General features: G+C 40.3%; 1 protein-coding gene across 1 annotated transcript in view; it reads left to right on the top strand.

Moving 5' to 3' along the window:
- Nucleotides 1-24405, top strand: part of LOC309487010 (zinc finger matrin-type protein 4) — a 107518-nt gene that overhangs the window by 46875 nt on the left and 36238 nt on the right. The window contains exons 4-5 of the mRNA XM_082154555.1: nucleotides 5374-5533; nucleotides 20067-20291. Of these exons, the coding sequence (XP_082010681.1) occupies nucleotides 5374-5533; nucleotides 20067-20291 (385 nt within the window). The remainder of the gene's footprint in view (nucleotides 1-5373; nucleotides 5534-20066; nucleotides 20292-24405) is intronic.

The raw sequence follows: 24405 nt of genomic DNA, 5'->3' as shown, positions 1-24405 counted from the left end.
CAGTATCAGCAGCAATACTTTTCTAAAAATGAAAAATCTGTCATTTACTCATCCTCATGTTGTTCCAAACCAGATGTCGTGTTTTTTTTTTTTGTTTTTTTTTCTGCTTTCTTTTATGGAACATAAAAGGAGATGTTTAGTGCAATGTTAAAGGCGCATTCAGTCATTTTCTTTGTTATAAAAAATTGTACACACACAAATACTTTTTCATTTTTTTATCTCTCCCTCACACAGAACTAGTTTCAGATGACTTAGTACAATACATAAGACCACTTTTATGGTGCTTTTTTGTCCTTTTTTCTATTCTCAGTATTATTGCATTTAAAGGTCCCATGACATGCTACTTTTTGTAGGCTTTAATATAGGCCTTAGTGGTCCCTAGTACTGTATCTGAAATCTCTTTCCAAAAATTCAGCCTCGGTGCAGAATTATAGCCACTACAAGCCAGTCCCAGAATGAGCTTCCTTCAGACAGGCCGTTTCGGTGTCTGTAGCTTTAAATACTAATGAGGAGGAGAAAGGCGGCGCAAGGTGGATGGTGGGTGTGGCCTTGACCATCTTGCGCAACGGTAACGTGGCGTGCATGTTTACGTTGGATATAGCAATGGCACGAAGACACGCAGTCTTTCAAGCATTTCAGTTTGACCCAGAATCTGATCCAGATGGAGAAGCAACGGATGAAGAAGTTGCAACTCAGCGGCTCCAGCAGGACGTTTCCGAATGGTTGGTTTAAAATATTATGTCTGGATACGGTACTTTATTCGGATGGTTTACAGTTATTATCATGTAGCTAACGCTAACCTACTGTTGCCTTTTCATGAGAGATCTGTAACGTCTGTATTTAATTATCTTATTACAATTACATCAAGCTCTGCGATCTTGAAATGCGGATATCGCGCGCGCCATATAACCAACAGGAAAACGGTTATCCAAATAACAAAGACGTGTACAACACTCGCGTTACAGTGTGTGTATTCACACACATAAACTGCATAGCTGCATAGCTAATGTTACAGCAACATTCTACGTGTAAAATCTAGGTAACCATAAACAGTAAAGCAACACACTTATATATCATTAGTTGACTTACTTGTCCGAGGTGTGTAGCTGAGCCAAAGAGAGTGATCCAGACTTTAGTTTCAGACGTTCAGCAAGCCCAGCTCTGTATCGACCCTTCGGTGTTCATTTGTACATCCAATTATTGAGCAATTGTTATGCTTCGCTCGCTCAAAAGCCATGATATCTCTCGTGGACAAACTAAAATCGCGCGCGCGCGTTCCTACTTCCTAGCGCATTTTCTCATGGGCGGAAAATATTCTCTGGGCGGGCAAAGCAGAGACAGGGGAGGTAACATTTCCTCCTTATGACGTCATAAGGAGGAGATTCAAGATCAGCGCGTATGAGCCTCCATTTTCTCAAAGGCAGAGAAAGATAGCAAAAGCTCGATTTACACCGATTGAAATTTTTAGGAACTTGGGGACCATATACAGGCTAGGGGAACTCATATTAATGTTAAAAAACCTCAGAAAGTGAACATTTCATGTCATGGGACCTTTAAAAGAACAGTGTAAACATTGGGCTGTTTGGGCATTTGTACTCCACAGAAGAATGTTATATCGATTTTAAACATTATGAGTGTGAATACATTCAAAAGTTTGAAGTCAGTAATATTTTTTAAATCCCTACCAAGACTACATTTATTTGATAAAAAATACAGTAAAAATTGTAATATTTTGAAAATGCATTAACATTTAAAATAACTGTTTTCAAGAAATAGTTCTTATTATTATCAATGTTGAAATCAGTTGTGCTGCTTAATATTTTTGGGATTTCTTTTTTGATGAATAGAATGTTCAAAAGACCCATTTTTATTTGAAATGGAAATCTTTTGTAACATTATAACTGTCTTTACTGTCACTTTGGATCAATATAACGTGTGCTTGCTAAAAAAAAAAATATATATATATATATTAATACCACATTTTTGAACCGGTGTATATGATTAGATTTTAAATTTTTGACTGATCTATTACTTAAGAAGTATGTTTAACTCATGACTCACAAAATTAACCTGTCAACCGGATATACAGTATTTTCCCTGACACACTCATCATCTTAAACATCACTGAATGTTTTAGACTCAACCTCCATGTGACTTCCCTCGTACTTCCCTCACAGGTTTTCCATTTCTTATTCCCTTGATATCAATCTGGAAAGATCTCTCACACAGACAACACCATATTCCGTGTTATAACAGCCAACAGTCAGTCAGTCTTACGTTTTTTTTTCCCTGCTCTCTTCACTGAGATTTTGATTCTAATTATGTTCAGCAGCTATTGATTTTATCTTGTTGGAACTGAGGCTCTTGATTTTTCTTCAGATATATATAGAAGCATTTTTTAAATATCTTAGAGAGGTATATATATTACATACAGATAAGGCTTTTTCTCTGTAGACTCATAATTACACTTTTTGCACACACAATGTCCGAAAGTGGATCTACATACTGTGTTGATAACGGTGTCATTTTAACCACATCTCAAATTATGTGTCGTTTTTAATAACATGTTGTGGTGGAAATGATGCAGAACCTGTTTTCACTATAAGTGCAGCATGTTCCTGGATCAACATCTTTGTTGATCCTGGAATAATGTTCCAATCAACTAATCAAATTTGAGTTTACAGTTTATGTCAAGTTTAGGCTTACAACCAGGGTTAGGTGCTTCTATATTAGTCTGTAGAGGAATTTACAGTTAAGACCCGAGGACCAGGTATGGTGAATGAAGACCGTCATTACAATTACTCAATACAATTATACCCTTAACACAGGTCACTAAACTATGTTACTTCAGGTTGAATGATTATGATTGGTTAAGACATAAACTTAGGAAATCTACACAAATGGACATATAGTTCAAAGCACATCTCTTTTGATTATCCGGATGACAGTGGTCCTGGTTTAGGCTCAAAATGACCCACATATCAGCGTTTCTAGGCTTCAGTTTGTCTGAAAGATGGTCATTTCATCTCCCCTGAGTGCCATTTGTTCGCCTCACGGAAGCCAGGACCTGTAAAAAAGGATACTGACACACACACAGATACACAACTTCTTCCAGGTTGGAGTTGGTCAAGCTCTAGCTCTGATCAGAAAACTTTCCCAAACATACTGATAAGATGTAGCCTACTTTCTCTCATTAAGAGGTTCAGACAATATTCATGATTATTCTCTAGTGATGTAAGATGAAAAGTAAAGTAAATGCTTTGAATTGCTGTGAATTGCTCACGTAGTAGACAGGCCAGAGTGGCCCCAGTAGTGAGGGCTCTTTGACAGCGCGTTCCTCCTTCCTCCCGGGTTTTCGGCACCAGTGTAATGATGTTAAAGGATCAGGGAAGAAGGATGAGGGAATCGGCGAACGTTCAACATAATACTTTAATCATAAAATAAGCAAATATCAAAACGAAAGTAAAGACGACTTTCAACCCCTCACAGACGACTGCCACAAAAACAGTCCAGGCCTGGTCCTCTCTCATCCTGCACTGTCATCACTCCTCCTTTTATCCTTCCAGAGCTCCCCTGTGAGAAAATCGAGGCTCAGTAGCAATCATGCCACTGGCCTCGCTCTCTTCCCACGGCTCTAGGCCCCACTTGCTTGCCAAAAAGTAATTCAAATAATTTAATATTTAGAAATATAAATATTGATTAATAACTTGTTTTAGACTAATGTGGGGTCTAATACCCCACATCTGGACTAACAAGCCTCTACGGAAGGTGACAGTGGTGATGCATGTTCCCCTGTCGGGTTAATATTGGATAGAACAGACAATATATTTTCCTCCAAGGACTTAACTGGAACAGAATATCCTACAGAGCACGCAGTGCGTTATTGACCATCAGAACCTTAAACATAGTTGTCTTTTCATGTCTTCATGTCTAATTTGGTTGCATGAGCAAATTAATTGATTACAAAACAAGTACTTATTCTCTGTAAGCCGGCTAAATGAGAAAACACTGTTACTTCATTCCTGACATGGGTCAGACCCTCAGTCACCTCTCAGATACCAAATACAGAAATTGCCTGTAACATACATGGATTTGTACACTTTTTTTTTCTTTTTTTTGAAAACTATGATTTCCAGATCATTATTATATTACAAAAAGAGAGATTGTAAATCCACTCCTTTCAAGTGTTATTTACCTAATATTTGCCTCTGGTTTTAGGGATAACATATGGGCGGGGTTAGGTTTAGGGATATGGACATGGTTAGCATAGAATTGCTAAAATATCTCCTGAGGTCCACATTCCCCTGCCTGGGAATCACTGATCTGAGAATTCTCTAAAGTAGTGTTTGGTGTGCTCATTCCAGTAACTGAATTTGTTGTGTTTATAAGAGACGATAAGCTGGATTGTTGCTTTGAAAGGCAGGTCAGTGAACTGGGACAGTTCTTGGCTTCTTTTTTCGCCTGATTTACTTAAAGCTGACCTGTTTCCTGCTGGACTGAATCTGGACCTGACTCACAGCGGGGGGTTGGGAGAATGCCAAGGGCCCCGTCTGTGCTAGAATTGATAGTGGCCCCATAATCCACAGTCCAGTCTCCAGAGACGAGAAGGACAGTTCAGGCCACTGGCAGCAGCTTGCAGCAAACACAATGTGGCTGTAATCATACTGTGCTTGTCTGTGCCACTGTCTGTGCTCGTTTATACTGGCATATGAATATTCAAAACATCTTCTGGTGGTTACATTCTGTAATCCAAAGTACATCTGATCAGTTGTTGATGGCCAAAGAGCACTGGCTGAATATTTTATTTGTTTGTATTCTTGAAGTCCATCTGTAAAAAAAATAAAATAAATTGTAATGCTGTATTTTAGCACTTCTCACGTTACTGCCTCCCCAAACACAATCATTATATTCCTTATTTGCAAAGGAGTAAATCATATATATATATATATATATATGTGATATATAACTGGAGCAATAATTCCAAAATGTCCAACACATTTTTACTAATGTCTGATCTCAGGATAGATTTTATTTGTATATTTTTATTTAGTTAGTAATGGAATACTAGACTCTATGGCTGAGGGATATTAGGAATTGATATGTTTTTATGTACATTTATATAACATGATGCAATAAAAGCTAGGGGGTGAAATACATATATGTTGCCCACAAGATCTTATTGAATCAGTAAATGTTTGCACCTTTTGTTATAGTTGTGTATCTGGTATAGTTGAGTACATCTTTATCATACTTTATCATCACTTTATCATCACTTTATCATCACTTTATCATAAATGCATCAGATGCGTTAATGATTTTCCACCTTGGAAATTATGTATTTTCTATATGTCCTGTATTTCTGTGTTTTTTTAGGACAGTGCAGAGAATGAGGTGGACAGAAATAAATGCTGTACGCTCTGTAACATGTTCTTCACATCTGCCATCGTGGCTCAGTCGCACTACCAGGGCAAAACGCATGCTAAGAGAGTGCGCTTGGTGCTGGGGGAGTCGCCAAGTCTGCCCACACCCACAGGTAAGATAAGCTAAACTAAATCGACATTTAATCTTCATTTTTTATTACTTCATAAAAACGTGCAGAAAATATTTTTTCTTTATAAAATATTCTTTTTTTCTTTCTTTTTTTTTTACTTTTACTAATGGCAGAGTAGAGACACTGTACATTAGTGGATTAGATACCCAGAGGTGTGCTCAGACAGTTATGAATCAGAGCTGAAGGAACATAGTGACTGGTTCATGCTTGAAGCCCAGAGCGCGAAACTCAACCTAGAGTTCAGTTCTGCTTTGTTTAAGCCCTCCGGCCCAGCTGTGTGTGCAGTGGTAATGAAGCTTTACACAAGCTCCAGTGAGCGTCCTAGAATACTGCACGGATCCACAGACACAAAGGCATCTAGAAACATAATTGTATGTAGTATGATTCAGATGAAAGGTGAAGGAAGAAGACGGGGTCGGCTTTTCTGAGACTCGTGACTTTCAGTAACAGTAGATCACACAATAACATAAATCCGCGCTGCGGGTGCTTCTCAAAACTCAGTCTTTTAACTCTTTACACCAGTGCTCTTCAGAGCTTTGTAAAACGGTCCAACTCTTTCCATCAGATCTGTTCACGAGTCTCAGCCAGTCCCTCTCTGCCGCTTCACATCTCCCAGGTTTATCCGGTCTCTTGACGCCGATTACTGAAACGAGACACAGGTGTTTGTCATTTGCACTTGACCCACTTACGCACCGCTCGTCTCCTTTCTCTCTCTCCCGTCACAGAACTCGCTGAACCACGCCCCCCTTGCCACATACCCCCACCGCCTGACTCAGGCCGGGGAGCCATCCTCCATTTCTGGAGAGAAAGTCAGCCACCGCTATCTAAGCCCCCGTCCCGTGGACCACCTGGAACTTAATGGGCTGTAATGCCAGATACCAACGGGTGATCCGTGCGTTAGTATCCCTCATGTGGTGGAGCCACTGGAGGGGCGCATGGTCCGAACAGAGGGTGAATTCCCGCCCCAGGAGATAATATCGGAGGGTGAGGACGTCCATCTGATGGCTAAACACTCCTTTTCAATGGTGCTGTGCTTAGTCTCTCTCTTGGAGAGCTTGTGGCTAATGTACAGCACCGGCCGCTCCTCTCCCTCTATCTCCTGAGACAGGACCGCTCCAAGTCCCCTGTCCAATGCGTCAGTCTGCAACAAGAAGGGGAGAGAAAAGTCAGGAAAATGTAAGAGTGGCCCACCCATAGAGCAGCTTTTACCTGAGTGAAAGCCTGCTGATACTGCTCCGTCCACTGGACCAGATCTGGTGCTTCCTTTTTAGTGAGATCAATCAGCGGGCTGGCAAGGTCTGAATAATTAGGCACAAACCCCAGGAACTGTCTCACCTCCTTTTTGGTCTTGGGTCTCGGGCAAGGTGCAACTGCTGCGGTCTTATCAATTTGGGGACGCACCTGCCCATGACCCAAGTGGAAACCCAGATACCTGACCTCCACACGCCCAACCGCTCACTTCTTTGGGTTGGCCGTCAGCTCAGCCAGTCTCAGCATTCTCAGGACAGCGCGCACATGCTCCATATGATGCTGCCAGTCATTACTATAAATGACGATGTCATCTTGGTAGGCAGCGGCATATGCAGCATGAGGCCGGATAATTCGGTCCATGAGGCACTGAAATGTGTCTGGAGCCCTGAACAACCTGAAAGGAAGCGTAACGAATTGGTGTAATCCAAAAGACGTTGTAAAGGCTGTCTTTTCGTTGGATAGAGGCGATAAGGGGATCTGCCAGTAACCTTCAGTTAAATCCAGTGTCGAATAAAAGCGAGCGGTGCCTAGCCGATCAAGTAGTTCGTCAATCCGCGGCATTGGATACGCGTCAAACTTCGACACAGCATTAACTTTGCGGTAATCCACACAGAAACGAACAGAGCCATCGGTTTTAGGTACTAAAACTATCGGGCTGGCCCAATCAATGTTGGATTCTTCTATTACCCCCATCTCGAGCATCGCCTCTAATTCAGTCTGAACCACTTTTTTTGGGTGTTCCGATAACCTATATGGCTGGCTGCGCACCACCATACCCGGCTCGGTCTCAATATGGTGCTGAATGAGATTTGTTCGACTGGGTAGGGGAGAGAACACGTCAGCAAATTCTGCCTACAACCTGGTTACATCAGTGATCTGGGACGGCGACAGATGAGCGAGAGATTGATTTTTCGTATTCACTTTTGGCCCGAGATGATCTTCCGCACTAGTTACAGTCGCTAGCATCACTGACTCTGCCTCACACTATTGTTTAAGGAGGTTGAGGTGGTAAATTTGATGTGCCCCATTCCTATCCGTTCGAACTACCTCATAATTGAGATCCCCAACTTGCTGTGTGACCTCAAAGGGCCCTTGCCACTTCGCAAGTAATTTAGAACTCGATGTAGGGAGCAATACAAGGACTTTATCTCCTGGTGAAAATTCTCTCAGTTTGGTTCCCCTGTTGTATAGCCGGGTCTGTCTGTCCTGGGCCTGTAAAAAATTCTCGCTCGAGAGCCGCCCCAATGTGTGGAGTTTTGTTCTCCGGTCCAGGACATACTGAATTTCATTTAGACTTGCCGAAGGTCCTTCCTCCCAAGCTTCCTTCAGGACGTCTAGCACCCCGTGGAGGCTTGTGGGACCTGCAGCAAACAAGAGGGGTTCCAACAAGAGGGGTTCCAACTAGGGGTGGGAATTGGCAAAAATGTGACGATTCGATAGTATTGCGATATTTGGGCCACGATTCAATATTATTGCGATTCTTAACATATTGCGATACAGCAAGTATTGCGATTCGATTCTGCGATGTATTGCGATTCATGTCCCCCATATTATTCAAAGGCATTACAAAAAAATAGGAAAATAAGAAGATTCAATTCTAGATAATGTTCACATCTACACATTAACTGAAGTGCAAAAACTTAGAAGGGTATAGTGCAAAAACTTGGTCCTTGAACATTCAGGATAGACCTTATTACAGGCCAGGACGTAATTATCTCTATCTCTAAATATAAATACATTGCTAAATATTGTTAAATACAATAGAGTAACATAATGCAGACATAATAGTAATAGGGCTGTGCTGGTAAACTTGACAACCGCACCACCATGGCTGAGTAGCACTGGCGGTGGTCCGCCAAAACACATTTTTTTGTATGTGAATGCTGTTTTATGTTAATATTATGACACGAGTGAAGCACAAAGCTTTGTTTACAAAAGAAAAAAATAGGTTAGCAAATAAATGTTACATCGTAGCCATGGAAACATTTGGATTCATGACGAATGAGAGAGTTGTGCGTGAGCCCATAACTTTAAGCTTGTCGGCTTTGAATTCTGGTTTGCGATCTGGTCACCTGATTATCAGCGAATTTAACAATATTCCATTAGTTATTCCATATAGAAAGCTTGAATTGTCTACTTTTAAACTAAACAATTCAAAATGAAAAGAAACCGACTAGCCTAATCTCTGCTTATGTAATCCGTAAGAAGTGTGCATTTCTCTCTATATAGGCGCGTTCACTGCAAAGATGATGAGTAAGCATCGTCAACTTCATCTTTGCAGCCGACACTGACACAGAAAACACTAGTTTATTAATAAACAATTAAAATGCCTCCTTGCTATATTTGACACATTCATAATCATTACTTTTGCCGGTTCTTTGTGACAGCTGTTATATGCGTTATTGGCAGCGTCACCCTCCGGTTACATGAACGCGTCGCCGCATCAGCACCGAAAACATGGAGATTTTATTTTAGAGCAGGGGTTTTCAAACTTTTTGTGTGTGTGGACCACTATTTGTAATCAAGAATTTTCGCGGACCACCTCATAATACACATAATAAAATATGTCTACACAGAGTCCTACCTGAATTAATCTGCACCTCTAAATAGGCTTACTAGCTCTAAAACTATCATTGGTCATCACATCAGTACAACAGGCTTGTTAAAAGAAAGTTTACTGCACACAACGGCTGCCACATATTTAATTTATTTATTTACTCAAGCGCCCGAGGGCATAATCAGGTTCATTTGAACAACAGGCTTATTTCCATAGCAATGGAGTATGAAATCTATACAGAACACTGGAATATAGTCAACATTTCAAAACCTTTGGCGATTTTAGGGGATTATTAATCTTCAGAGTTTTAGTTTTACAAGTCCTCAAAAAGTACCTAGGCTTGAGTTTGTCCATTTAACAGCACATCTGGAAAATATTTCAGAAACGTGAGATCAAGAAACTAACTGGAAATTAAAATAATAACAGGCCTTATTCATTCCATTTATAAACATTTCGTTACTGCCTATGCCTAACTGTGCGTTCACACCGGACGCGAATAGCGCGTCAAATTCAAAAAGGGATCATATGTCAAATTCTCGCCTACCGCGTCTAGTGATACGCTTGACCACTTTGTATCAATTCGCGCGTCGAGAGCGAAATTGACGCGCGTAAAAACAAAAGTTTGAAGCGAAATTTCGTCCGGTGTGAACGCACCATTAAAGGCTATGCGTGTGATGTGATAATGAGAACATATTTGCCTCTGCCCTTTTCTCTTCAGAGAACCTGTTGCTATCCACCGAACCAATGTTGTGGTTCTAACGGCACTGAACTTGAATGTCAAGGCCGAACACCACTAGGCTATTTTAGTAATCACACAATTTACATTTACATTTACATTTATTCATTTAGCTGACGCTTTTATCCAAAGCGACTTACAATTGCTATATATGTCAGAGGTTGCACGCCTCTGGAGCAACTAGGGGTTAAGTGTCTTGCTCAGGGACACATTGGTGTCTCACAGTGGATTCGAACCCGGGTCTCTCACACCAAAGGCATGTGTCTTATCCATTGCGCCACAATAACTTGACAATTTAATTAAAATGTTATATCAATATAGGCCTACATATTATTCTTTAATTTTTTTTTTATGGGAATTTCCTGGTAAAATTAAGGTAAAAAAAAATATTATTTTATATTTTATTTTGCCTTTCCACGGACCACCTGCAGTACCCTCACGGACCACTAGTGGTCCGCGGACCACAGTTTGGGAATAGCTGTTTTAGAGAATAATCACACAACCTATTCGATATTCTATAATTAAATAAACTACTCGAATATTCAAAAATCGTGACTCATCCCTGCTTGGAATCTCTTGTTTCTTTTCCCAAATCTTCACTCATGTTTCACCCATTTTTTAAGGGGATTATAAACGTTTAAATAAACACTTTTTGCTCAAATAAACACTTTTTTTTTTAGTTGGTCCATTCCCACCGCGGTGGTAAAAAACTCCCACCGTCACAGCCCTTTAACCCGAAAGTAAAACAGATAATTTTATAATTCAATATTGCAATACTTTGCGCTACTGTATCGATATAATTGCATGTGCAAAATATTGCGATACTGAACAGAATCGATAGAATGGACCTGTTCAAACGCATGTTTTGATGACTCATCCTGCGAATGCTCCAGGGGAAAGTCATCACGCTCCGAGAGGATCAGCCTCTCTGTGGCGTTCTGTTCCCCTGGATCAGATCTCAGTGATCCCGGCTCCGCCTCTCCAAGCTGCACAGCCACGCTCCTTTCCTGCTTTTTATCTGCACAAGAGACATCCGCACATAAATACCCCAGTAATTCATTAAAAGCAGGCCAATTTGTTCCCAGAATTAGTGGATGTCGGAGGTGCTGGTTAACTGCCACCTCTACATTATGCTTTTGTCCCCTAAAATGGATAACAGCGGTCACTATAGGATATTTCACCACGTCCCTGTGCACACACCGTACCTGAACCGTGCAGCTCATATCCAATGTCTCGGGGTGAATCAGGCTCTGATGGATTGAGGTTTGGTTACATCCTGAATCCACCAGAGCCGGAGAGGTACCCCCCTTAATACTTACAGGTATTTGGTACCAGCCAGCCTGACCTGGGGGCAGCCTGTGGGACATCCGGGACCCGGATCATTGTCCCCACCTCCATCACCGGACATCTGTCAGTGAAATGCCCCGGGTCCCTGCAACGCCAACAGGCCGGCCTAGACCTACCTTCCACTCTAGTGGTAGGAAGTGGCTCAAGGCCACCCCCTGGGAGGAGCTCGCGGGCCACCAGCGTAGTCCAGGCCGGACCCACCCCATCCTCGGCGGGCCTGGAGGACGAGACCTGGGGAGAGGAACGGGTCGAGGGGAAGAGGTAGGGGAAGAGGGAGAAAAAAAGAAGAAAGAGAGAGAGACACTGCTGGGAGGGGTTCTCCGACCCCGGGGCACGCCACCATATGATCCTACCATATCAGTCCAGCGAAGTCGGGCGGTGGCACTGGACCCACTCTGTGGTCCTCCTGGGCAGGCGAGATATGAGTTGTTCCAGTACCACTCGGTCGATGATTCCCTCGACGTTGCTTCCCTCAGCCAAGAGCCATTTGCAGCAGGAGTCCCGGAGCTGTTGGGCCATCACAAAGGGTCAGCCACTTTCGCCCAGACCCAGGGAATGGAACCACTGGCAATGTTGCTCTGGGCTCCGGCTGACCCGCTGTAAGATGGCCCGTTTCAGGTTGTCGAAGACCAGGAGGTTCCGGACAGGCAGTTGTTGGGCAGCCACTTGCGCCTCACCAGACAGAAGGGGGATGAGGCGCACCGGCCATTGGTCCCGTGGCCACCCACCTGCCTCTGCAGTCTTCTCGAAGAGGTCTCAGAAGACTTCGGGGTCGTCCTGAACCCCCATCTTATTCAACGGCAGGTGGGTGGGAGTGGTCTGGTGCGCCGTGGCTTCTGCCTGAACCAGCTCCGGAACCTCTCGCGGTCCTCCTGTTGGGCCTGGACAATGGCCTGGAACTGACGTTCCTGGTTGGTCCTCATGTCCAGTAAGGCCTGGTGCTGTTCGTGATGGAGGACCGTGAGGGATAAGATGACATCTGCAAGTGGTGTCCCTGACGGAGATTACATGGCGGCGGCTGCTTCTTCCTTCCCAGGTTTCGGCACCACTGTAGTATGATTTAGATGAAAGGTGAAGGAAGAAGACGGGGTAGGCTTGTCTGAGACTCGTGAATTTCAGTAACAGTAGATCACACAATAACATAAATCCGCGCTGTGGGCGCTTCTCATAGTCATAACTCAGTCTTTAACTCTTTCCACCAGCGCTCTTCAGAGCTTTATAAACGGTCCAACTCTTTCCACCAGATCTGTTCACAAGTCTCAGCCAGTCCCTCTCTGCCGCTTCACATCTCCCAGGTGGCTTTTATCTGGTCTCTTCCGCGCTGTGGGCGCTTCTCATAGTCATAACTCAGTCTTTAACTCTTTCCACCAGCGCTCTTCAGAGCTTTATAAACGGTCCAACTCTTTCCACCAGATCTGTTCACAAGTCTCAGCCAGTCCCTCTCTGCCGCTTCACATCTCCCAGGTGGCTTTTATCTGGTCTCTTCATGCCAATTACTGAAACGAGACACAGGTGTTTGTCATTTGCACTTGACCCACTTACGTTCGTTTCCTTTCTCTGTCTCTCGTCACAGACCTCGCTGAACCACACCCCCCTTGCCACAATAATTTTGCACTGTTGAGTAGCTAAGTCTAGAGTCTGTTAAATGTGCAAAACTGTGATAAGGATGCAGTAAGCAAACAATCACTAAGTGGACGTTTTGTTTCCTTTAGTTCCCATATCATTGTAATATGCTGATTTGGTGCTTAACATTTCTTAGTATTATCAATGTTAAAAAACAGTTAATGTTAATGCCTATATTGTGTATAAATGACCCCTAACGGTAGTGTGTTTTACAGACTTTTGAAGATATTCAGTATATGTCTTGATCATTTTTGTATTTTCTCTGTAAAATAAACAAAAATGTATATATAAAAAAAAAAGCAATGCTTTTAAAACATGTCTATTAAAAAGTAAAAAAAAAAAAAAAGGTTGGGTTTCACTTTATTTTGATGGTCCCTTTAACACATTTTGTTGACTAAGTAACGTTGCACCTACATGTCTACTAACTCTCATTAGAGTGTTAGTAGAGTATTAGTAGATTGGTAGGGTTAGGGTTTGAATAAGTTGACATATACTTCCAAAGTTACTTATAGTAAGCAGAATGTCTGTTGGGGGACCATAACAATAAAGAGTTTTCAGATAAAGCAGACATTCTACTAATAATCTAGTGAGAGTTAGTTTAGTTGACATGTAGTTGCAAAGTTGCTTATAGTCAACAGAATGTTCAAAAGGGACCATCAAAATAAAGTGTGACTTCTGTCTAAAGTTAAGTCATTTCTTTCTTTTAAAAACCTTGAGAAAGTGATTCATGCTTTTATTCATGATTTTCCCATTTGTATTGAAATGGCTTCTTCTGTGTCTATTTTTAAGTCTAAGTTAAAAACCTCTCTGTTCAATAAGGCTTTTAATTCTGGTTGAAGCACACTTGTCCTTGTCTTATGTTTGCCACATGTTTATAATGTAATTAATAATATTAACTGCTTTGTATATTTTTATCTTTGTGTTATTGGTGTTTTTTAGTCATTTTGTTGTAAAGCACATTGGTAAAATCTGGTTGTAAATAGTGCTATATAAATGTAATTGTCATTGCCATTGCCACTAGTAAAAAATCCTCGCATAGTTCTGAAATAGTCTAAAACGTTTTAGGTTACTTGACTGTAACCCTGTTCCCTGAAACATTGGGAATGAGATTCTTCGTTGCTCAGCGCTATGGGAACACCATTGTGTGTGTCCGGTTGTGAAGCATGTGTGCAAACACCCCAATGGACTTGGCCTTAGATAACCTCTGAAACATAATTGGAATACACCCTTGTCAGAGGCTATCAATAGATGTGCAACAGGTGTGCCTTCAGTTATAACTTTGTCTGAAGAGACGTATGGACACATCCTCAGTGTGGCAATATAGCACAGCATCTCGTTCCTGCTTTTTCAGGCAACAGGGTTACAGTCAAGTAACCTGAGACGTTCCCTTTCAAAAGCTTCTATCTATGCTGCGTTGCTCAGTGCTGTGAGCCAGAGGCAGCAGTGAATATGTGTGACTCAGGGTCAATGTCATGTATAGGCTAACTCGAAAATAATATTGAGCTTAAATGGTAAATAAAAAGAAAGAGCAAGCCAGTCCACTGATGCATCTATATCAGCCCATTGATCCATGCATATACCTATCTAACTAACCTTCAGCCCACTCTACCACCGACCTACTAAACATGGCATAACTGTAGATTGCTTATGGTTGCCAACTTGCCAAGCAATATCACAATATTCAACTGATCACAAGTGTGCGTATATCAACTAATTTCCAATGGCTTTAAACGTGGCTCGAATCAAATATATTACTATTTAGATTTTTATAAACTCAGGTGACATAATGTATAGCTTTTAGCCATTAAAAAAATAATGAAATTAAGCGTCTAAGGGGCTGTTTACATGACACCGTTTTCAACGTGGTGGAGGGATATAGAAAACTGCAGAGGAACATAGGTGAGTGGGATACGTATATATATATATTATATATGAAAAGTTCAGATGCAAAAGCCTCTAAGTGCCATCTGAATTTTTCTTCTAGAATGATCATTTTTATCAAGCTTGTATATTTAAGTTCAGTCATTTCACTTAAATGACAATTCATAGGTAATTTTCATTGCCATTTACGTGAAATATATATATACACGTATCCCACTCACCTATATATATATAGTACCAGTCAAAAGTTTGGAAACGTTACTATTTTTAATGTTTTTGAAAGAAGTCTCTTATGCTCATCAAGCCTGCAGTTAAAAAAAAAAAAAAAAAAAAAAACAACAACTAATATTATGAAATATTATTACAATTTAAAATAATGGTTCTCTTTTTTAATATATTTTAAAATGTAATTTATGTTTGTGATGCAAAGCTGAATTTTCATCAGCAAGTACTCCAGTCTTTGGTGTCTTATGATCCTTCAGAAATCATTCTAATATGATGATTTGATACTCAGTTATTATCAATGATGGAAACAGTTTACGCTGTTTAATATATTTTTTTGGAATACTTTTTTCAGGATTCATTGATGAGTAAAACGTTAACAGCATTTATTCATTAAAACAGCATTTATTCAAAATAAAAACATTTCTAACAATATAAATCATTACCATCACCTTTTATCAATTTAACGCATCCTTGTTGAATTAAAGTACTAATTTCTTTAAAAAAAAAAATTATTGTTCCCAAACTTTTGAACGGTAGTGTATATTGTTACAAAATATTTCTATTCTAAATAAATACAGTTCTTTTTAACTTTTAATTCATCAAATAATCCTGAAAAAAGTACCTCAGGTTATAAAAAAAAATATTAAGCAGCTCAACTGTTTCCAACATTGATCATAAATCAGCATATTAGAATGATTTCTGAAGGATCATAAGACACCAAAGACTGGAGTACTTGCTGATGAAAATTCAGCTTTGCATCACAAAAATAAATTACATTTTAAAGTATATTAAAAAAGAGAACCATTATTTTAAATTGTAATAATATTTCATAATATTAGTTGTTGTTTTTTTTGTTTTTGTTTTTTAACTGCAGGCTTGATGAGCATAAGAGACTCAAAAACATTAAAAATAGTAACGTTTCCAAACTTTTGACTGGTACTGTATATATATATATATATATATATATATATTATGTATATAGGCCTCTTCTCATGCTGATTGGATAGAACATTTGAACATGTTTCTCCCAAACTTTGTTAATAAAACATCGTTTGTGAAAATGGCCACATCATGCATATGCATATTATGTGTTCAGTCTGTAGGCACGTTTCTTTACAAAGTGACATCGCCAACTACTGGCCTTCCATGAATAATACACCATTTTTTTGTCGTTTTCACATATCCATGTGAACGGGGATGGTTTTGACAACAGTGTTGTCTTTTCCGTTTTTAGTACATTGTTGTCATGTAAATGTACCCTTAATTATGTGAAGCATTTAATTCAATAAAATGAAACATTGGTATTGCTACATGTTTTATATAGTAATGACATTTGCGATGTTAGAAAATATTTATATTTCAAATAAATACTGTTCTTTTGAAATTCGTATTCAAAGAATCATGAAAAAAAGTATTACAGTTTCCGCAAAAATGATAAAGCAGAACAACTGTTTTCAACATTGATAATACTAAGAAATTTTTCTTGATCACCAAATCAGCATATTAATGATTTCTGAAGGATCATGTGATACTGAAGACTGTAGTAATGATCCTGAAAATCCAGATGTGCCATCACAGGAACAAGTTACATTTGAAAATATATTCAAATAGAAAACTTACAGTATGTCCAATTGTAATAATATTTCACAACATCACTGTATTACATTTATATTTATTTATATTTATATTTATATTTATATTTATTATTATATATATATATATTTTTTTTTTTTTTTTTTTTGGGGGGGGGGGGGGGGGGGGGGGGGGGGGGGGGGACTTTGAATTGATGTGTGCATTTCCATCAGCATTGTGCCCTGAACAGATCCACCCCTTAATTGGATTTTGCACTGTGAAAAACAATTGATTCGCAATGGACACTTTCAATCACTTGAGCTTTTGTCACTGGATATTTGCCAGTTTGGAAAGTCACCAGTGTGGGCGGTAATAAACACTAAACTTGATGCTGTTTTCTGTGTGAGACAAATTTGTTTTAACATGTTTTCAGTCTCTTTGCCCATATTTGATTACGTTCACTTTAAAGTGATCTTAACCACATCACAAATGTCTACTTCAGGTATCAGGACAATATGTGGCATGTGTTTCTATCTTTAGTCTGTCAATGACTATTGAATTTAATTTCCTGTCATAAGGGGGGAATAATTTCAATTATGCAGGGTAGTGTTTCTTACAGCCCTCTAGAATAATTCCACTAATGTGTCTGGTTATCCATACAGTAGATATTATAACACACTCTCAATGGTGAGAGGGAGAATCATCATAGTTCACTGAAGTCAGAGTTCTGTGGGTTATTCGCTCCCTTTTGACTCGTTTTTTTTGTCTTTTATGACACAGATGAATCTCAGATGGAGATCACACAGTAGACAGCTTTATAAAGTATTAGCGAACCAAAATGAAAGGACTTTTCCACAAATTTAAAGAGAAAGTGGTAGAACGGGGGTTTCAGGAAAGATTAGAGTCAAAAGTAACCTTCATGAAAATCCAGAGTGCTGCTCGCTTGGGAAAACTCATCAGACGAGGATCGGTGCTGACAGTCGAAGCGGATGTGATTGAGTTGCCCTTGAGATTTTTACCTGTCCAACCCCCGTCTCTTTCTGCTCTTCTTGTCACTCCAGCTGTAAAACCATCTTTGCTTTGGGGTTCAACTACAACATTTGCCTCTGCACACCATGCCGTGCTCTGTAGGAATAAATTCATAGATGTGTGTGTTAGGGATATGCAAAATTATTTTATATGGCATATATTGAATGTGATTTCATCAAGTACAACATGTTCCTGGATTAACATCGTTGTTGATCCTGGAACAAATTTCCAAACAACCAATCAGATTTGAGTGACAAGTTTACAGTTTCTGTCGTTTAGGCTTACAACCAGAGTTATGTGCTTTTACACATGTTATTCAACTATCATTTCCCTCTGACTTTAGGGATAACCTAAGGGTTAGGTAGGTTTAGGAGTAGAGATAGGACAACATTTTTAGACAGGAATGTTGTTCCTGGATCAACAAAATATATTGAATCAGGAAAATCACAATGAAAATCACTATAACCATAAATGCAGAGTTTCAAGATGTCCAACAGACCCTGATCAGATGCCGAAAGGATGTTTACACCGCATTATTTTTTGCTTTTGAAAGGAGCACAAGAGATGGGTCTCGAGATAGATTAACAATTTTTTAACTTGAAACACCTTTTTTAAAACCCTCATAATTATTTAGAAATGTATTGTTGAATGCTGTGAATTTGTTACGAAAGCAGTGCTTTGATGACTGTATCGGATAAAGCGGATTAATTCAGAGTCGCAACTTCTCAGAGAGGATTTTAACTTGCTGACAGATCAACAGTAGCACACTGTCAGCATGCTAAAAATCCTGCTTGAGAAGTCTCTAAATTCATTGTTAAAAAAATACTACATGTACACTAAATTCACCATTCGACTCTGTAAGGATGTCCACTGAAGACAAGTTTGTAGAGAACCCAAGTGCAGTTTATTTACAAAGCATGATCAAACATAAAACAAAGGCATGACGTGGCATTAACTCCAGAACCAGAACGCTTACCAACAGTACTTGTCAATACTTGACAAGGACACATGGCAAACATTAGGGCTTAAATACACACAAGACTAATGACTAGACAAGGGACACCTGTGAACAGTGAAACAATGAACCAATGACAACATGACAACACAGAACACATGGCAGGATCACATGACTTGAACATGGAATCACATGACAGACATGAAACAAGAGGCTTGTTCGACTTGAACCGGCGCTGCACAGACCAATCGGTGAATGACATCAAAATACCGCAAGAGTGAATTGAGAGCAGACGGCTCCTTATGCTTTTGAATTGCTCTCGCGGTACTTTGATGTCATAAACCGATCGTCTGTGCAGCGTCGGTTCAAGTCGAACAAGCCTAATAACATGAAACAAAACCAAATTGTGACATAGTCAAGCATCCTGACCCAACCCTAATGTCTGTATGCATGTTTTGTCAGACTGAAAGCTGGTTTTAAGTGATCCATGCACAGTGATATAAATCATCATGCTCATCCGAGTGAGAAGTGGGTGGTGAGAACAGAGAGGTGTAGTTACTGTAGGTGTTCTTGGTTGCAAGAGTATTACAAATCAACTAAATTAAATGAACAACTTCCTAGCAACCAGTGTCCAATATGAGATTCCATGTGTGTTTTTTTATATATATATGTGTGTGTGTGTGTGTGTGTGTGTGTGTGTGTGTGTGTGTGTGTGTGTGTGTGTGTGTGTGTGTGTGTGTTTGTATTTTATATACACACACAACATGACACCATTGCCATCTGTTTTAATCAAAATGTGGTAATATTCTTCATAAATAGATAGATGGTATCATGTTGTGTGTATGCTTCAAAGCATTGTTGCTATGATAATTTACAGAATGCAAACTTCTGTTACTTTTAACCTAAAAGCTCTTAAGCATTACTTCATTGATTTAAAAAGCTGTTGCAATTTTACTTCAATGGGCCTCTGAAAGTGCAGTAAACAATCATAGTGTGTTTAGCTCATTCTAACCTGCGGCAGTGTCATGTCCTGTGGCTATTTGGGGTTGGTAACCATGGTAACAATCCCCATGGTTTCTTTGAGAGTGTCACCTGGAAGATCAATCCATTTGCTTGCTTTTTCCTCATAAGATGGAGGAAGGTAACCTAACTCAGGGGTGAATTTTCATCTCCACATGTGCTGACCCTCTCTTGACCTGCATAGATCAGGCTTGGAGCCATCGGTGTGTTTGCCAGCAGGGTAGTTTCAGCTGCACTCAACAGAATCTGTATTGTTTGTTTTGATATTGAATTGGCTCATAGATGCTATATTGATGGAAATTTATTCTGTTCTGTGCAGAGTCGGCCCCGCCAACCCCTCAGACCACAGACACACCCCCTCCCACGTGGCAGCCGCTGACCAATCACGGAGAGGCGGGCAAGTACTGCTGCTTGTGTGGCGCCTGGTTCAACAACCCACTGATGGCACAGCAACACTATGAAGGCAAGAAGCACAAGAGAAACGCGGCGCGGGCGCGATTGTTGGAGCAGCTGGCTGGCAGTCTAGATGCCAACGAAAGTACAGGTCAGTCTTCAATTGAGTGTTCAAGTTCAATTTTAACAAAAAAAATCTAAATCTTGTTTCCTCTTGAGTGAATAACTAAACTAAAACTGGCTAAAGAGCTACAAGGATGCAGTTCAGAGTCCATGCATTTTGTAGCACACGTTTCTTACATCCAGAAATCTTTCAGGTCACATACAGTACAGTACCTCCCCTTCCTCTGCTTCCCACAGATGAATCCTGTCAGTGACTTTGTGCTCTTCAAATGCATATTTCACATTGATGTAATCACTAGACATGTTAGTCATACAGTGTGTGATACAGGTGTCTTGACAGATCCCATAAGCCAGTTCAAATAAACTGTGAGTCACATCGCAGTGGTTGCTCTGGGTTTTCAACAAGGTCGAGTCGAGTATTGCCTTCGGATACATCTCAAGAACTAGATCCATAAGCCTTGAGGGTTACTTTCCCTAAGGCAAATTAGCAAAAGGCTTGTCACTTGTCTTTAGGAACTAAGACTTAAAGCGCTTTGATTCCGATTCTGCTACTGAAATGAACAAGTCAGTCTGGTTCAGGCTTTTTTTGTTCAGTAGTTGTTTAAATACTTACTCAGTGACATTCTTACTGCATAACCATGAAAATTAAAGACTGAAACAATTTCAACACTAATACAAAGTATGTCATTTGTATTTGTTTTATATATATATATATATATTTTAACAAACCTATTTTAGTTCACTCAAAAACACAAAAAGTGACCTAAAAGAAGAATACAAAAGAAGATATTTTGATATTTGTTGTCCATAAAATGATATCCTGAAAACACTGATCAAAGTTATTGCCATCTCAACTTATATATTTACACACACACAATGTTGTTTGGACCCCATTGACTTTCAAAATATCCGGTTGGAACATGAATGGGTAAATATTGACATTTTCAATTTTGGGTGAACTGTTCCATTAAAAGCTTCTGTTTTCCATAATGTTCAAAACATGGATGGTGATTTTATACTGCCTAGATCCATAAAATCACCATAAAAGCATAATAAAAATGGTCCACACCACTCATGTACTATGTTCTAAGTTTTTTAAAGGGATACTTCAGGATTTAGCATTAAGCTTTGTATTAGTAGAAAACCTGTAGTATTTTCGAATTACCATGCTTTCCACCCTCATATCCCCCTTTAGACGAGAGATTTATGTATTTTTTGTCTGGAAAAAATCCTCCGATGACGCAAAAAACGTCATTTTGCGTCATCTGAGGATTTTCTGGCCAGAGGCTAAAGACTACAGCCAGTAGGAGGAGCTGTTCCGCATGTGTTCAACCCGCCCATAGAGGGTGGGATCTCACTCACAGAATGTACACACAGTGTCAGACGTCTTTCTTTGGAAGCTAAAATAGCAGGCTCTTGTTCTGTGGAGAAAGCTGAGTAGTAGGAGAAAGCTGAGTAGTAGGGGCCTCCTCTTTTTAGGGAGGCCCCTCTTTTTAGTAGGACATCCTCTTTTTCCCGGACATGTCCGGCCGTCCAAAATGTCCGCGTTTCGGCTTTTGATTTCTGCAGTCGCCATTCATTGTTTACATGCACACCTTTTGTTTCAATCTAACTGAATTCATTCCGATTGGTGAATCTGAATGTAGTGTTTACATGAACGCTAAACAAGTGATCGGTTGATGTGCGTTTTAACATTGCTAAGAAAATTCCCGCTCCTCGGAGACCGATGCGTCTCAGTAATGACGCCACCGGCCTCGCGCCGTTCTCCCGCGCCCCTCAGCCTCGTCCTGCTCGCCACAGTAAACATGATGAATGGCGACTGTAGAACGCAAAAGCTGAATCCCGGACATTTTGAGCGATCTCGAAATCCCCGGCAAACTCGTCACGGAGACTCACTAGTAGCTAATCCTTGTTGTTTTCAACTGCGCTCTCTAACCGGTAGGCGTGGCTTGGGAGTGGCCTCCTAGGGCAGCGAAGCAAGTGCATTCTGGGAGTTGTTGTCTTTCATCCACATAAGCCAAAAATACATGTTATGGCTTTTCTCAGTCTAGAAAGTTCCAAATTCAAACATTTCTTCACATTTAAATGACCTATTTTAAATACACATTCATCTTTCCAGAGGTGAAGTATCCCTTTAAGTCATTGTTCACTATGTATCTTCACTCTAGCACTGTATGTTGTTCAATCTTGCCATATCTTATGCTGCCTTCACATGCTATCGGAAATGTCCTACTTTTGATTTGAGAGGGCTTTTGTGTAAAAAAATGTTAACCAGGAAACTAGTATTTACGATAATTCCAATGCATCAATAATAACAACATCATCATATTGACTAGTGTTACTGGGCTCTTGGAGGGGAACAATTATTTTAAGTGAGACAGTTTGAACATCCCGTGCAGAAAAAAACCCTGTTGCCATCAATGCCGAAGTTATTAAGAAGGAGACAGAGATAACCGATGTGTAAGGGTAGAAAGACTGTCCTAATGTTTCCTTAAATACCAGCAAACTGACCAGTCCAAGGGTAATCAGAGCTTCGGGCTCATGAGACATCAGTCACAGTGAAGAATATTGTCCAAAAAGAGCATGTGGATACCCCCCAAGACTCAGCAGGTAATTGAGCTTCTGCATTACCAGAGATAGAAACACACAAATCACAATGCAGAGGACGAACAAGCCAGGAAGCCATGCCTTATTTTTAACCACTGTTTACAATCCTGCATAAAGTCCATCATAAAGTCATGCATTTAAAATGGGGGGGTGGGGGGGGGTGGGGCACAAACCTGTTGCGCTGCTTATAGTGTTGAGAAACATAGTGTTTCTTTTTCAATAAAAATCCTGTGGAATCTGCAGTTGTTGATGTTTTTTTTCAAGCCTGGAGGCAACAAAAACAAAAATATTACATTGACGCTTGCATTCTGCATAAGAGATGATCATTTTCCCCAGCAGGATGCTCTTGTCAGGAGCTTTTCACTGTGAATGTCATGTCAATTGAAATATAAGCAGAAATGCTGTTGATTACAAAAGCCTCTCATAAAGCTGTTCCTCACTCGCAAACATCACATCTGCTGTTAAAGGTGAAGTATGTCAAAATGCATTCTCTTAACCCAGTTTACTGTTCTTTGACTACTATTAGTATGCCATTCATGGGTTTATCTAGCCTGGCAAGCCAGACCTACATCAAGATGTCACCATTGGCACGGCACAATCTGAGGGGCGGGATAAACGGTTGTCTCTCAAAATCCCTCTGCACGCAATAGGATAGTGCTACAACCAATCAGAGCAACGAAGAAGGCTAGTTGGTATATTAAACTTTTGCCGTATTCAGTCGGCAAAACTCCGAACACATCTTCCTTTTTTAAAAATGACTTAAGTGCTGTTCTTTGCTCTTTTCTCAAAGAAAAGCTTAACTCCAAGTCGCGGCCAAAGCCGATTCGAAAGACCGCTGTTCGCCAGCAGCAGCAGTCATTCTTTGTTTTCAAGTAGCAGGGAACCGTCGCAACTCTGTCGTCATTATGTTAAGCCCGCCCCGCCTAGTCTATACACGATGTGATTGGCCTGACCTGAGTTTGGTTTTTCCAGCTCGAAAGTCAACGGAGAGCTGCTAGACTTAGCTGCAAAATAAATGTTGCTGCCGCTAGGGTGTGTCTAGATTTCTAGGCTAGGGTTTATTTCCCCCCAAAGTGTAAACAATGAGCCCCTTAAGCACCCTTTACTACCCGCAACTTGCCTCAACACACCTGCCTGGAAGTTTCTTGCATGCCTAGTAAGACCTTGATTAATTGGTTCAGTTGTGTTTAATTGGGCTTGGAGCTAAACTCCCAAAAGTGGCCCTCCTGGAGCAGGATTGGACACCACTGATCTAAACATTGAGAGCAGACCGCTCAGATCTGTCTCTTTCCAGTTCAACCTATAGTCATCATTGGGCATGACATGTCAAAGCGAAGACATTGAGTTGCAATGCTCTACAGTGGATGCTTCAATACCATAGCATCATCATGCATCCATTCAGAAAGACAAATATTACGGTTTATATTGTTTACTTTGACTTATTCAATGTAGACAAGTCTCAAAATAGTATATATAGTATAAATAGTATAAGTCTTAAAATTATATATATAAATTCATGAAAATGTCCGGTTTTC

The sequence above is a fragment of the Leuciscus leuciscus genome (genome assembly GCF_965113295.1).
Source record: "Leuciscus leuciscus genome assembly, chromosome: 22".
Classification (NCBI taxonomy): Eukaryota; Metazoa; Chordata; class Actinopteri; order Cypriniformes; family Leuciscidae; genus Leuciscus; species Leuciscus leuciscus.
This window is presented reverse-complemented; position numbering and strand designations above follow the sequence as displayed.